The following is a 12,383-nucleotide window of genomic DNA, read 5'->3' as shown; positions in this document are numbered from 1 at the left end:
GTGACTCCTGGGGAGATTCCGATTGGACATGAGGAAAATTTTTCACAATGAGAACAATCAGCCATTGGAATAACCTCCCCAGGGAAGCGGTGGGATCCCCAACATTGGACACTTTTAAGATTCAGCTGAACAGGGTGCTGGGCCATCTTGTCTAGACCGTGCTTTTGGCAAGAAAGGTTGGACGAGACGATCCTTGAGGTCCCTTCCAATGTACTATTCTATGATTAATATGCTAATCAGCTGATTAGCAACCACTGATGACTGACAACTTTACTTTAGCACTGCATGAAGATGACACGACAGTAAGTAGATTTTCTGCTGGAGTTCAAACAGAGAAGACATTGTGCTTGCAGTAGCACATACTTCTTTTAGGGAAAGAAATTCGTATTTGTAGAGGATCTCTAACAACAGTCTTGCCATCTGCACCCAGAAATACGTATTTTTTAATTAGCCACTCTAAAAACAATCATGTTGGCTGAAGGGAAGGGGGAGAGAGACTTGTCAAAATGATATATTTGTCCCTCACCACCTTTCAATGCTCTTATGCAAGTCTAATTTTCTTCCTAGCCAGCTCACCTCTCTGGCCTCCTTTTGTTTCATGTCCCATTTCCCATTCTTTTCTAACTTCTGAACTTTTGTTAGTTTGCTTTTAAGGAGAAAGGGAAAAAAAACCACCCTTTCCTATTCATTTTTTCCTGGATGGGGAGTAAGCAGAGACATGAATATGGCACCCTCATAATGATTTAACTAGGGCTTAATGAAATTTTCATCAGAACCTGCTGTTCATTTTAATGGCCTTTGAAAGACAATAGAACAATGGCTAGAGAGAAGAAAAGATTTTCTGTTGCATGCATTTGCAAAGCCCAATATTCAGTTGCTTCCCCTCCTCTCTCTCCCAATCTCTTCAGAAAGCTGTAGATCTTTTGTTTGTACTGTATATTTTCATTTTAGTAGAGCCAAGATAATGCATAGGCTCTGTAACCATTCTCATGTCTATCTGTGGCCTTTCTTTACTGGAATCTGTGCAGCTTGTACAACCTTATACTCAATAGAGTAGTTATACACTGCCCAGAACCCCCTGTTCTTTCTTCTCTCTTACATAAAAGTCTGGTCTCCTTTCCCGCCACCCCATACCATACACAGGAAAGATCTTTTCCATTCAAAGGCACAAGGTAGGTCATGGCACTGACCATTAAGACAACGTAAATGAAAAACGAAATGCTATGATTATACATAATATTCCAAAAAATGCTTAGACAAAGAATTTGTTTCCCAGCAGACCCTTACTGTGTGCTGCAGTCAAGAAGAGAAGACTAATTTACAATCCTGTCATGCTCACATACATGACAGTGGGGCTGTGTTTGTATCCGTGTTTTCATTCCAGCATGCAGGCTGCCCTAAAATTTTCTTGTAGGTGCTGTCAATTCATGCTTTGACACTGAGGTGGGCTCTGAGGGCCATGCTTTTAAACATTTGAAACAGATTTCTACAACAGGATAGGCGGGTGTAAATGAAAATGAAGTCTTATTGTTGTGCATTAGGGAATAGGGCTCAGTATGTTCACACAGTATCAACTGGCTCACAGTCCCCTGGAAATCTAGCTGTAAATACGCATGCTGGCTATCTACGGAGAACATAGTGAGAACTTCACCTTCCAGCCAGGGGTTTGACTCTGCTCCAAAGAGTCAGGAATTGAAAATCTTACTTAAAGGAAAGCTGTTCTGTGGCTTCTCAGAAGTGAGATGTTCGGTGTTAGTCTCAGCCAACAGAGCACAAGTGGCATAGTCACTGGCTGGACATACAGTCTCAGAAAGAAACTGATTCTCCAGAGACAATACCTATAGGCCAAGGTTGAAACTTGCTGGCCAGACATAATGCAGAGAAAGCCTGTACTGTATCTGTTTGTATAGTACCTGTACTGCCGATAAATAGAGAATGACATGATAGGACATCCTCCAGACAAAAGCTTTCATGAATTCCAAATGTAACTTCCTACCTCTCAAATAATGACATGTCTACTAGATAATTTCACAAAAAAATTGACATTGCTGATAACACTGCTTTTTGCTCTAGAAATGGGGGAGGGGGGGAGCAGTGGTGTAAATGACCCCCAGGCTGTTAAAATTACAGTGTTTGTTGTACCCATGTTGAGGAGGTTGTTGTGTCTATTGCAATTGTAACAAAAAGACCGTTATGTCAGACAAAGGCTCTCATTTGGGAAAAGCTAAAAACGTTAGCTATAATGGGATATTGCTGAAATTTATCTCTAATGTAGACAAAGACTATGAGTTCTTTACTTCGATTTTGCTAGCAAGAAAAAGCAAACGGAGCAGAAAATGGGAAGGTTAAAAAGTATATGTATCCAAAGAATCTGGAGAAAAGAAAACGAAACAGAAAATTTTGGCCAGTTTTCCAGGCCTTACCTTCTGGCTCATTTTTTATGAGCTCTTCCATTTTTCTTTGCTTAAGGGTGTCTACAACATCCGCTAGGCTCCCTTTGCGCCTTTCAGGGGTTCCCAGGGCTGTGCTGGACAATGATTCTCCACTCTGACGCCCACCTTCTTCTGCCTTCAAGGGTGAGGTAGATGAGTTGTGCGGGGCAAATGAAGACATCACTTTATTGCCATCAACTTCCTGAAAGGGGAGAAAAACGAGATGAAACATTTCTTTCTTTTCTTGAAAAAAATAAAGATGGAAAGAAAGAACAATCCTTTGTTCTTTGAGTTCACTGCTGTTTGTTCTTCTGTTGAAACCTTTAAAAAGGCATGCAATGCTTCAAAAACACCCAGAACAAAGCCTATCCATAAAGCATAAACCAAGATTGCAGGCTGAAGTGAACAAAGATCAGCTTGCAAGACAGAAACATAAAATAGAGTTTTTCCCTAATTGAGAAGTGTTGTACTCATAGGTTTCCTAATAACAATAGTATTGATTACCTTTAATTGTTTGTTCTTTTACAGCTTTCTTTCGAAAAAATCTTCAACTTTTACAAGGACCATTAATTTCCTGATTTTATACAGTACTTAATGCCTTGATGGCTAGTTGTTGTAAGAAATGATATAGTAGCCAAATGTTAAATGCCCTTCACCATATGACTTATTTTAACTCACAGTTAAAGTAGTTCTCCCAGCTATAAAGGATGAAACAACTGTTTTCTAATTCTCCTTCTATTCTCCTCTTCCATCTCATACGTTCATTTCTTGTAGAGACAATATTTTTCACAAAGGTGGTCCTAATGACGTTCACTGGCAGCACAATGCCAAAACTCTGTGACTTCCTGGAACATACACACAACCCTCCTCATGCGAGAGACCACAGAGGTCTACTCATTAATTTTAATGGAAACCAAAACTGGTTCCAGCATCTTCAAACTTGCCTTCATTAATGTGAGAGCCTTCTCCTCCACACCTCCTCCAACATAAAGCAATGTTCTCTGCATATATTCCTTTCCTCTTTTATGTCTCTTTTATACCTTACCCTTCTGTACACATCTCTGAAACCCTTTTTTCTTTCTGCTAACATATGCCAGCTATACCTTGCAAAACTTAGGTCAATGTCTCCGAACAAAGCTTGCTGCAGAGTACATACACTGCATAATACAATGCTGCAGACATGAACAGTTTTTATTTTGATCAGATTCTCCAGAGTTTTTTTTTCTTTTTCATTATCCTATTTCCTTACATTTTTGTATTCCAGATGTTTAATGAATATTATTTCTTAAAAAGTCACTGGACCATCTTGTGATCTGAGTTACAGACTTGGTTGAAAAAGTCGTAATAATTTTTAAATTGTTTTCATTTTATAGGGTATGAAAGTGACACATACACTGTTTTCAGTGATTTGTGCTACAATTTTATCATTTTTTTCCTGAGTAATTTTTGGTGTCTCTCGTTTAATAAACCCCAATATTTCAGGAAAAAAAGTGTCTTTTCATAAATAGAACATGAATTGCTAAAAATTATCTCAATAAAATTTGAATAAAGCAACACGGAAGTTATGAAGTAAAGAATGTATTTGTTTTCACCGACTACTTCGTTTTGGCAAAAAGATTACCTTAGGTTAAGAAAACTTCTAGTGCAAACAGTTTTGAGCAGCTTGGATGTGTTACACTAGGGAATAAACTCCCTAACAGAATAGGATTTAACTGAGATTATAATCTGGGCCATCATATGGCCCAAAAGCCAAACCCAGTGATGTTAATGAGAGACTTTCTACTGACGTCAATGAGCTTTTGACCAAGCCCTAACAAATTTTCCAACTCTAGTCAACAGAAATGCTTTTTCTTTTCTTGCAACTCTCTCCGTTTTTGTTTTGCACTTGGAAAACTACTAGTTGCTAACCGTGGACTTAAAAAATCAGCTGGAGCCAAATGTAATTTTTTTCATGTATATAGACCTGAATAAACTCTTTTTTAACACTGATCTAGATGAGCAAAATAATTAACTTCAGCATCAGTTCAGATTTTCTCTAACATTCAAACCCATTATTACCAAGTGGCAATTTTTTTCCTACAGACAAGGCCAAAAGAGAAAATATCTTGAAAGCTGCTTTCTTATTCACACTTTGAAGAGAGATAAGCCAAATACCATCCTTAGTTACAGTTCTTAAATCTACCTATACCATCAATTATGTACAGGAACAGTATCGTTCCTAACTTTACCAAGAACTGCTTTCTTGGTTTTATTCCAAAGTGGGCCTCAAAGACACTCAGTTGTGTTTCTGTGTATGTCACACATTGGTCACAGACACGACATACTTGCAACAGCTGCCTAAACCTCAGGAATCATCATTGTTGTTTCCATGTACATTTTGGGTACATGCAAGTGTTTTTATATGTACAAATATATTCTGAGTGTAAAGGAAGTTTGTTATAAAAGAAGAAGCGTAAGAACACAAGGATTGAATGATATGTAAAGTAATATAAGGTGATTGTCAAAATCACAAATTGCTTGGCATTCACATGGAACCCACAAGTATTTTCAAAACTACTAAAATTTTCCTGCCTTTCTTTCTGGGGAAAAGGAATTGTGAGGGGGAGAGGACAAGAAAGTAGTTTGTGGGTAAAGCATCACGAAAGGACTCTGGATACTCAATTCCTAGTTCTTTCAAATGTTTTGTGTAACCATGGAAAAAGTCACTTTTGTTTCTGCATTTCAGTTTCCTACCTGTAAAATAGGCACAAAAGAAGTAATTTCTTACATTGTAAAGGTCTTGGAATGATAAACTCATTAATAACACAGAGATGCCCTGCTACTACAATGTTGGCTAAAAGCATTTATATAGTACCACAGTTAAGAAGACTTCATAGCTGGACAAAAAGGAAAAGGGAAGTGTTCTACACAGATTTTTTTAAAAAGATAAATTATATATTAAAATACACATCTCAGTAATCATCCCCAAAACAAAATGTTTCCTTAGACTGCTCTTGTTAGGTGTGCATGTATGCAGTGTTTGCATATCACATACAGGGGCTATTTATACACTTGTGGGGTTTAAGATACACTCCACTTAATCAAAACACATATACAGTAGGGGAACAGCTGCAATCACATCTCAGTGGGCTAAATTACAGTACACCAGTGAATTATTCATTCAAAAAGATCTGTAGCAATCACACATTCATTGCGTGATTCGCAATCTAAGAGGAATCCTCTCCTTTCCATACCAGAGTATGGGCACACACATCAGCTACTGCTGTTGGTAAGAGTTCTACATGTATCCTCTATCACACCAGCTCAACAATCTGTCTTCCCAACTTGTCCGAGATCTTTTTATTCTGCCATTCAGAACAACCACCCAAAATGCTCAACTGTTACCCTAGCTCTGACTTTATGTCCCTCTGTTTTATTTTGCTTTTCATTACTAGGGAAAGTGAAAAAGAACTTTCAGTTTTTCTGGATTTTTACTTTTACCACGGAAAAAGAAAGGATACTTCCACACAAAACCTACTCATGTCAATGGCTGTATAAAGCTAAAAAACTTCTAGCAAGGAAAATCCTCTGATATTACATATGAGAGTTTAACTATCCCCCTGAAAACACTCAGAGACATCCTTAACAGCAAGAAAGGTATGTCAGCAATAGTTTAAAATTAATCCCCTGAGAAGGAAGTTTCCTCCCAACAAGTGAGATTTAGCAGGTTCCTTTTTTGAAAGGACAAATTCACATGACTTTTTTCAGTTAACTGAGAGAAAAGCAACAACACTGTAAAGGGTAGTATTAAAGAACCTAGTATCTACTACTGACATTTTAAAATGAAGTCCATCAAGCTACACACGCGACCTATCTCTCAGTCACCAAAACAATGGAAAAACAGACACTCTTTTACCGGAGAACAGCCTCTCTCAGCTGCATACCCATTTCACCTGTTCAAGTTTGATTACATTCCAGCCTCTGGCACTGTTAATCCTGGTAACAGTTTTATGCAGTTAGCAGCTGCTTCGTGGATGGGGCTCTATTGTTCATTTGCATTGCGAATTGCTCTGCTAATGTGTGCTGGCACAACATTTCATCCAACTCTGGGCTGGGACTGTACTCACCAACACCTGATGATGCTGCTGCTTCTTGCTTTTCCCACTTCGGAAAGGCAGGCAAGGACCTACACAGATCCCGCTAAATCAAACACCCTAGGCCCTTCTTCCCCTGCCCCCCCGACAGCAACAAAAAAAAAGGACTGGCCCACGTTTCACGTCTTCTGCTTCTGTTCCAAGCTAGAATCCACAGGAAGACTTGTTCGTTTACAAGAAAGTTGCCTCTGTATTGCCAAACAGCTTTCCACCTATGGAGGAAATACCTCTTCCAAGGTTTAATGATAAAACAGGCTTCTGCCCTGTCAGGATGAGGTCAATAATCTTCCTTTGTTAATCTTGGGCAAGCTTTACTTAATCTAGCCCCCTTGTCACCTTTGTGATTGACAGGAAAAGTCATGTCACTGCACAATGGACTTATCCTCACTGAGCAATATCTTTTTTAAAGATTACACAATGTTACCCTTGCTCTCATAAAAAGTGCAAACATTTTGCTCTTAAAAGAACCTATTCATTCCAACTGTATCTTTCAAATTGTCTCTCTCCATTTCCAGGGTCCAACCGAGACCTATTTCAGTTCTACAGAGGGACAGTGAAACACTTAATGAAAAGAAACAGGTTGTACTTGGTGAGATTTCCAAAGTATCTCTTAGTGCTCTAAATAGATCTCATCTTTTCCTTCCTCATCTAGAGATGCACATTATTCCTGTCTGCAATTAAACTCAGACAGAAAACTCTGTTTCCTTGACATTAAAATTTTGTCCCAAACCAACCAATAATCGAAGCAGAAGAAAACTCAGGATTAAGTCTGAAACTGTTAAATACCACCATATGGTATGCAAGGAGGCTGCATCTGCAGCAAAAAAAAAAAAAATATTATGAGAACCAAGCTTCTGGCTTTGCAACCAAAAACACCTGGAATAAATACTTGTGTCTTTAAAACAAGCACTGATATTGTCTGATTTTAAGAAGCCTGTGATCCTAAAAGCAACCTAACAGGTTCTTTTTTCAAAGCTGGAATTTGGCCCATACATTGCTTTTTTAGAACGTGTAAAGAAGACACGAAAGCAAATTTTTGCTCTGCTTTCTACATTAGACATGTAGGCCTATCTATTTTATAGTCTCCATAGTGACCAGGAGGCTGGTAAGAGTATGACATAAGAGACAATCAGAAAAAAGAGTATTTCACACTTCTGAAGACAAACTATTCTTAAGCAGCTTAGTACTGTTTGCTATTTATTTTTATTTATTTTACCTAATAAACTTTTAGGAAATTAATATCTATGTTTAAGATTCAACAGCACAGCTACTTCAAGTGAAAATCTGAAAGCTATAAAAACACTCCCAATGCCCACAGGAGGTCCACCAGCAATTATCAGAAAAACCAAACTTGACATTTCCAATATTTTTTAAGGTTTAAAAGAAACAAAACACAGACATACAATATTCACAAAGCAAGAATGATCTTTTATTCTTTCTTAACCTTCCATTTACAATCTTTGCCTTAATTAATGTAATTAATTTATTTTAGGAGCATAAGTGCCATCAGCTTTCAATGGGAATCATATCTTCAAATCACTTAAGCGATTTGGAAAATTCTCTCCTTCTACATTCGATGTCATAGGGGCTGTCGGGCAGATATTACCATAAACCTGTATGGTTTATGGTGGCTGTCAACCTGGCACCTTCAGGAAGATGAAATACATATTCCATAAGGCTTCCCAGTGGACACTGTTCTTTTTACACGTTAGAATTTCTTTGCTTCCATCTTACATTTAAATAGGTCTTTTGTCTATAGGTTTCCTCCATGGAGCAAAGTTGTTCATCAGTGGTGGAAAGGAATGATCCCAAGGAGATTTAAAAGAAACAGTGGAGGATACAATGAGAAAAAGGGAAACTCTGTAAAAGGCCATAGAGAGGAAAAAAAAAGTGGAAGACGATAAATACACCGTTAGGAAGTAAGAACTGACAAGAACACATAATGCAAGGAGGGATAAAAGCGACATCAAAGGTTGTCACGTAAACAAACCTAGAAAGATGTACATCCACAGGCTATGATTCTGCAACTAGATCCATGCAAACAGACATCTATTCTTATACAGATTTTTTTTTTTCCTAGGACTGTGGTTTTAATGATGACAAGGAACTGAAATGTAATGGAGAGTGAAGAAGTTGATGAATGGATCTGAAGAGTCAGCTGAAGAGGTCATCATGACAGAGAAGTAAGAATTTTACCTGAATTAGGTGAACTAAACACAGTAAATAGAAACGCGCATTTTTTTCTTTTTACTATGATCACGCTACAATCAAGCAAAATACATTCAAGTCAAATACTGTTTTGGCTGTTCTGAGATGATGTATTTGGGACTCCATGATCCATATTTTGGAAGTATTACCAATTATCAGACTTGCAGAATCCTGATCGCATCTAGCTCTCCCTCTAAAATGTTAGTACTTTGCTTGGTACTGGAATTTTTTTATTATTATTATTTTTTTGGCAATCATTACTATGTCTTGTCTTTCAGGTTGTGATTATTTGACGTCAAGTGCTATATCTAATTAGTGACCTCTTTTTGATGAAGCAGAAGATATACTGCCAGAGGTTTCAGTGAGAAGACTAACAGGTATTTCCAGTGTTTGACTTTTATGAACCTGGCTGAAAATGATTTGAAGCTCAAAAAGATGACCATCTGCTCTATGAACTCTGCTACATCAGACATTGCTTTCTGCTACCTTTTTCCTCCCTATGTAAAACTGAGACAATAATAAGTATTTCCTGCATCTTAGGGCATTTTATATAATTGATGTAAAAAGCCTAGAGATTATTGGACAAAAGCCTCATAGTGGTTGTATTTTCATTTTTATTGATGCAATAAATACTCAGCTCTTACATTACTCTGTGATGCGCTACAGCCCAATCATCTGAAAACGGAAATTGGGAACTCTCTCATATATCAAGTGCCACCCCACAATATCTGACAGCAACACTGAAATGTACTTTCATTTTTTTCCAAATACTATGATATTCAGACTGCTGCCATAACTGCACAAGCAAGAGAAAATTTCAAGCACTTCCAAGGTTTGGAGATGAGTTGTAAGAAACCGTTCAGTTGCGTTCACATGAAAGGAATAACTTATAATCCATTTTGCATTGATTTCTAACTTTATCCTCTGTGATTTACAGAATATAGGAGCAGGTTTTTCAAGAATTTAAAGTATCTAAAGATATAAGGAGGTGCCTTGTGAGATTTTTGAAAATGCACTGTAATATATATTCATTTAATTCCCACTGATTTCATTATCGGTCCCTGAAAATAAACAGTTGGAACCAGCAGAGTGCAACTGGCTGGCTCTCTGGGCTTCTTCAACAAATCATTATCAGACTATCTACAGTACAGAGCACAATCTGATAACTGCTGCTTTAAGACAAACATGTCTTCTCTGGCTGTTCTGCATTCCAGCCCATCCCCAAACATACAGCACAAGTTTAGTGTTTCTCACTGCTCATCCCACCATTTCTACTTGATTTATTACACATCAAAGAATTATATGCAAACTGTGGATCTGTTTGTAGTAAAAATATATGAGAAAATGTTGTAAAGGAAAGTTTAGAACCTTTTTATATTGGCTGTCTTACAGGGTTTGGGTTTTTTTAATTATTTTCTTTTGTGGTATAGATTTTGGTTTTATTTTTAGCCCACCTCTTTGTCCCATTTCTTGCAAAAAAGTGTTCTCCCATATATAAAAGTAAATTGCAAATCTTTCTGCAGAATACAGATATTAAATGTAGTAAAATAGTAACTAATACTTTCCATTGGGTAAATGTGGGTAGTGACATAACTCCTGACACCCATCCTCAGACCAGATCTCTCCTACTGCTTTTTTTTTCCAGCAAAACTCATTTTAAGAATGTAATATAGGATTACATCTATTTGCTCTCAAAATACTTAACAAACAAAACTGGCATTCTGAGAACTCCTAATATGTTAGCTATAACCTGCAAAAACAAAGAACATGTTGTACTATAACAGCCTTGTTATCTTCATGCTAGTAATCTTCATGCTTAAAAATAATAAATAAAACTCTGCAAAAGCACTTTTAAGACTTTTATGATCTCTTCCCTGGGGGACTAAAGATCACCCTTAAGACCTTGCTAAACAAAAAATAAGACTACTTATCAAAACAGCTTGGTAGAGTCTTCAGCATACATTAAATCCTTCCAATAGTTTGGAAATCATGCGGTATAAAACGATTATCTTTGTAAAAATAAAAGCTTGCTAACCACATACAACAACTCTGGTTTTATAACTGTAATAAAACCTATGTTGAGTGTCAAAACCAGTTTCATCACCAGCTTTCTTAATATGAAACAAATCCATTGCCTGTGTTAACTCCTTGAAAGAATGGCAGAGGACTGTCTGAAGAGAATTTGGTGATACAATAAAAAGGAATGCCATAGGCTAGCAATGGCTCCAAGGCTGTTCCCAGCTACCTAGCTTTCATATTACGATTCACCAGTTTTCAGATGGGAAGGGGATGTAACATCACCTCATCTGTTCTCTGGTAGCCTACAAAAAATCATACCAGACAGACATACTTCACCTCATTCCTTTGTCCGCGTGGCTGAGAGGAGAGTAAAGACAAGCCATGTACGATTTGGTCAAAACTGTGTCCTCTGTGTTGAGGACAATTTGCAGGATACCTTGTCTGGAGAGAACAACCCTCCAAACTGGGGAACAAAAGAAAAGAAAATACCCTGCACCCATAAGGGCCCGTGCTCACGTTCATACTAAGACAGTCTGATTCTGCCAAGTACCTAAAGCAGGTATGTAACAGAACAGAACACTCAGCCCTCCGGTGTGGTCCCTTGTTGTTTCATTTAGGCTAGTAAAATGTCTCAAACAGACAGTGAGGTTTCCCATTTCCCCTACAAATATTCTTCACAGTAAAAAAAAAATCCTCATTGCTCTGAAACATTGCCTAGTATTTGCTTCCTTTCAGACCAAAACTCTTCTTACATAGCTGCTTCTTCCAGCGCTCTGGACTATTCCTTTTCCATGTTAGAGCTTGTACCATCCACATCTTCTTGGACAGTTAGCATATATTTACTTTGTTATTACTGGCCCATATTTAGCCTTTCCTCTTTCAGTCTTCCCTCACAGATCAGCGCCTACAACTCTTTTAATCATTTGTTGCTTGTGTCTGAAATCCCTCCAATTTGCTGACTTCTCTAACGTGGCCAGAATTAAACACGTTATTTCACATGTAATCTTAGCAGAGTTATGAGGAGAGGGACAATTACCTCCTTGTTACCGCCTTTTTTGGTGCCTTGCTGCATGACAAGCTCATACCTAATTTGTTTTAACAAACCTAAATCTTTTTCAGCATTACTGTTTTCCAAGTGCCTTACTCCCACTGATTATCTGTGTTTTGGATTACTTTATCCAGCTGTATCAGTTTGTAATTTTACATTTGATTATTTCCTGCCATGCAGTCTCCCCTTGATTCCTTTGATATTACGGTTCTATTCTCCCTTGTGCACCACTGGCAACTTTAATGAGTGTATTGTAATTCACTTGTTCAAACTTCTATAACAATGTATTTATTTCTCCATATTTCTGAAATGTTGCTACAGGCGCTCACTGTCCTATGAATCCCGTACCAAGAACTAGACAGCTTACAGCAGGCAAAGGACTATCATAACCATATTCCTTTCAGTCCCCATTTTTTTCCAGCCACCTCATAGTAACACAAGAGATAGATGTTGCTACATAACTAGGAGGCTCTGACAGGCCAGGGTAAACAAAAAGGTACTATAATGAAAGACGCCTGTGCAGAGTATATTGCCCTAGGAAAT

The 12,383-nt window shown here is 37.8% G+C and overlaps 1 protein-coding gene across 3 annotated transcripts in view; it reads right to left on the bottom strand.

Annotated features, from left to right (window-relative positions):
• Nucleotides 1-12,383, bottom strand: part of SOX5 (SRY-box transcription factor 5) — a 253,266-nt gene that overhangs the window by 216,523 nt on the left and 24,360 nt on the right. For all 3 annotated transcript variants that reach the window (XM_059816031.1, XM_059816030.1, XM_059816032.1), the window contains exon 2: nucleotides 2,424-2,634. In XM_059816031.1, coding sequence (XP_059672014.1) covers nucleotides 2,424-2,634 — 211 coding nt within the window. The remainder of the gene's footprint in view (nucleotides 1-2,423; nucleotides 2,635-12,383) is intronic.

The sequence above is a fragment of the Gavia stellata genome, chromosome 4, assembly GCF_030936135.1.
Source record: "Gavia stellata isolate bGavSte3 chromosome 4, bGavSte3.hap2, whole genome shotgun sequence".
NCBI lineage: Eukaryota > Metazoa > Chordata > Aves > Gaviiformes > Gaviidae > Gavia > Gavia stellata.
Note: the sequence above shows the minus strand (reverse complement) of the source record. Positions and strands in the feature narration are given on the sequence as shown.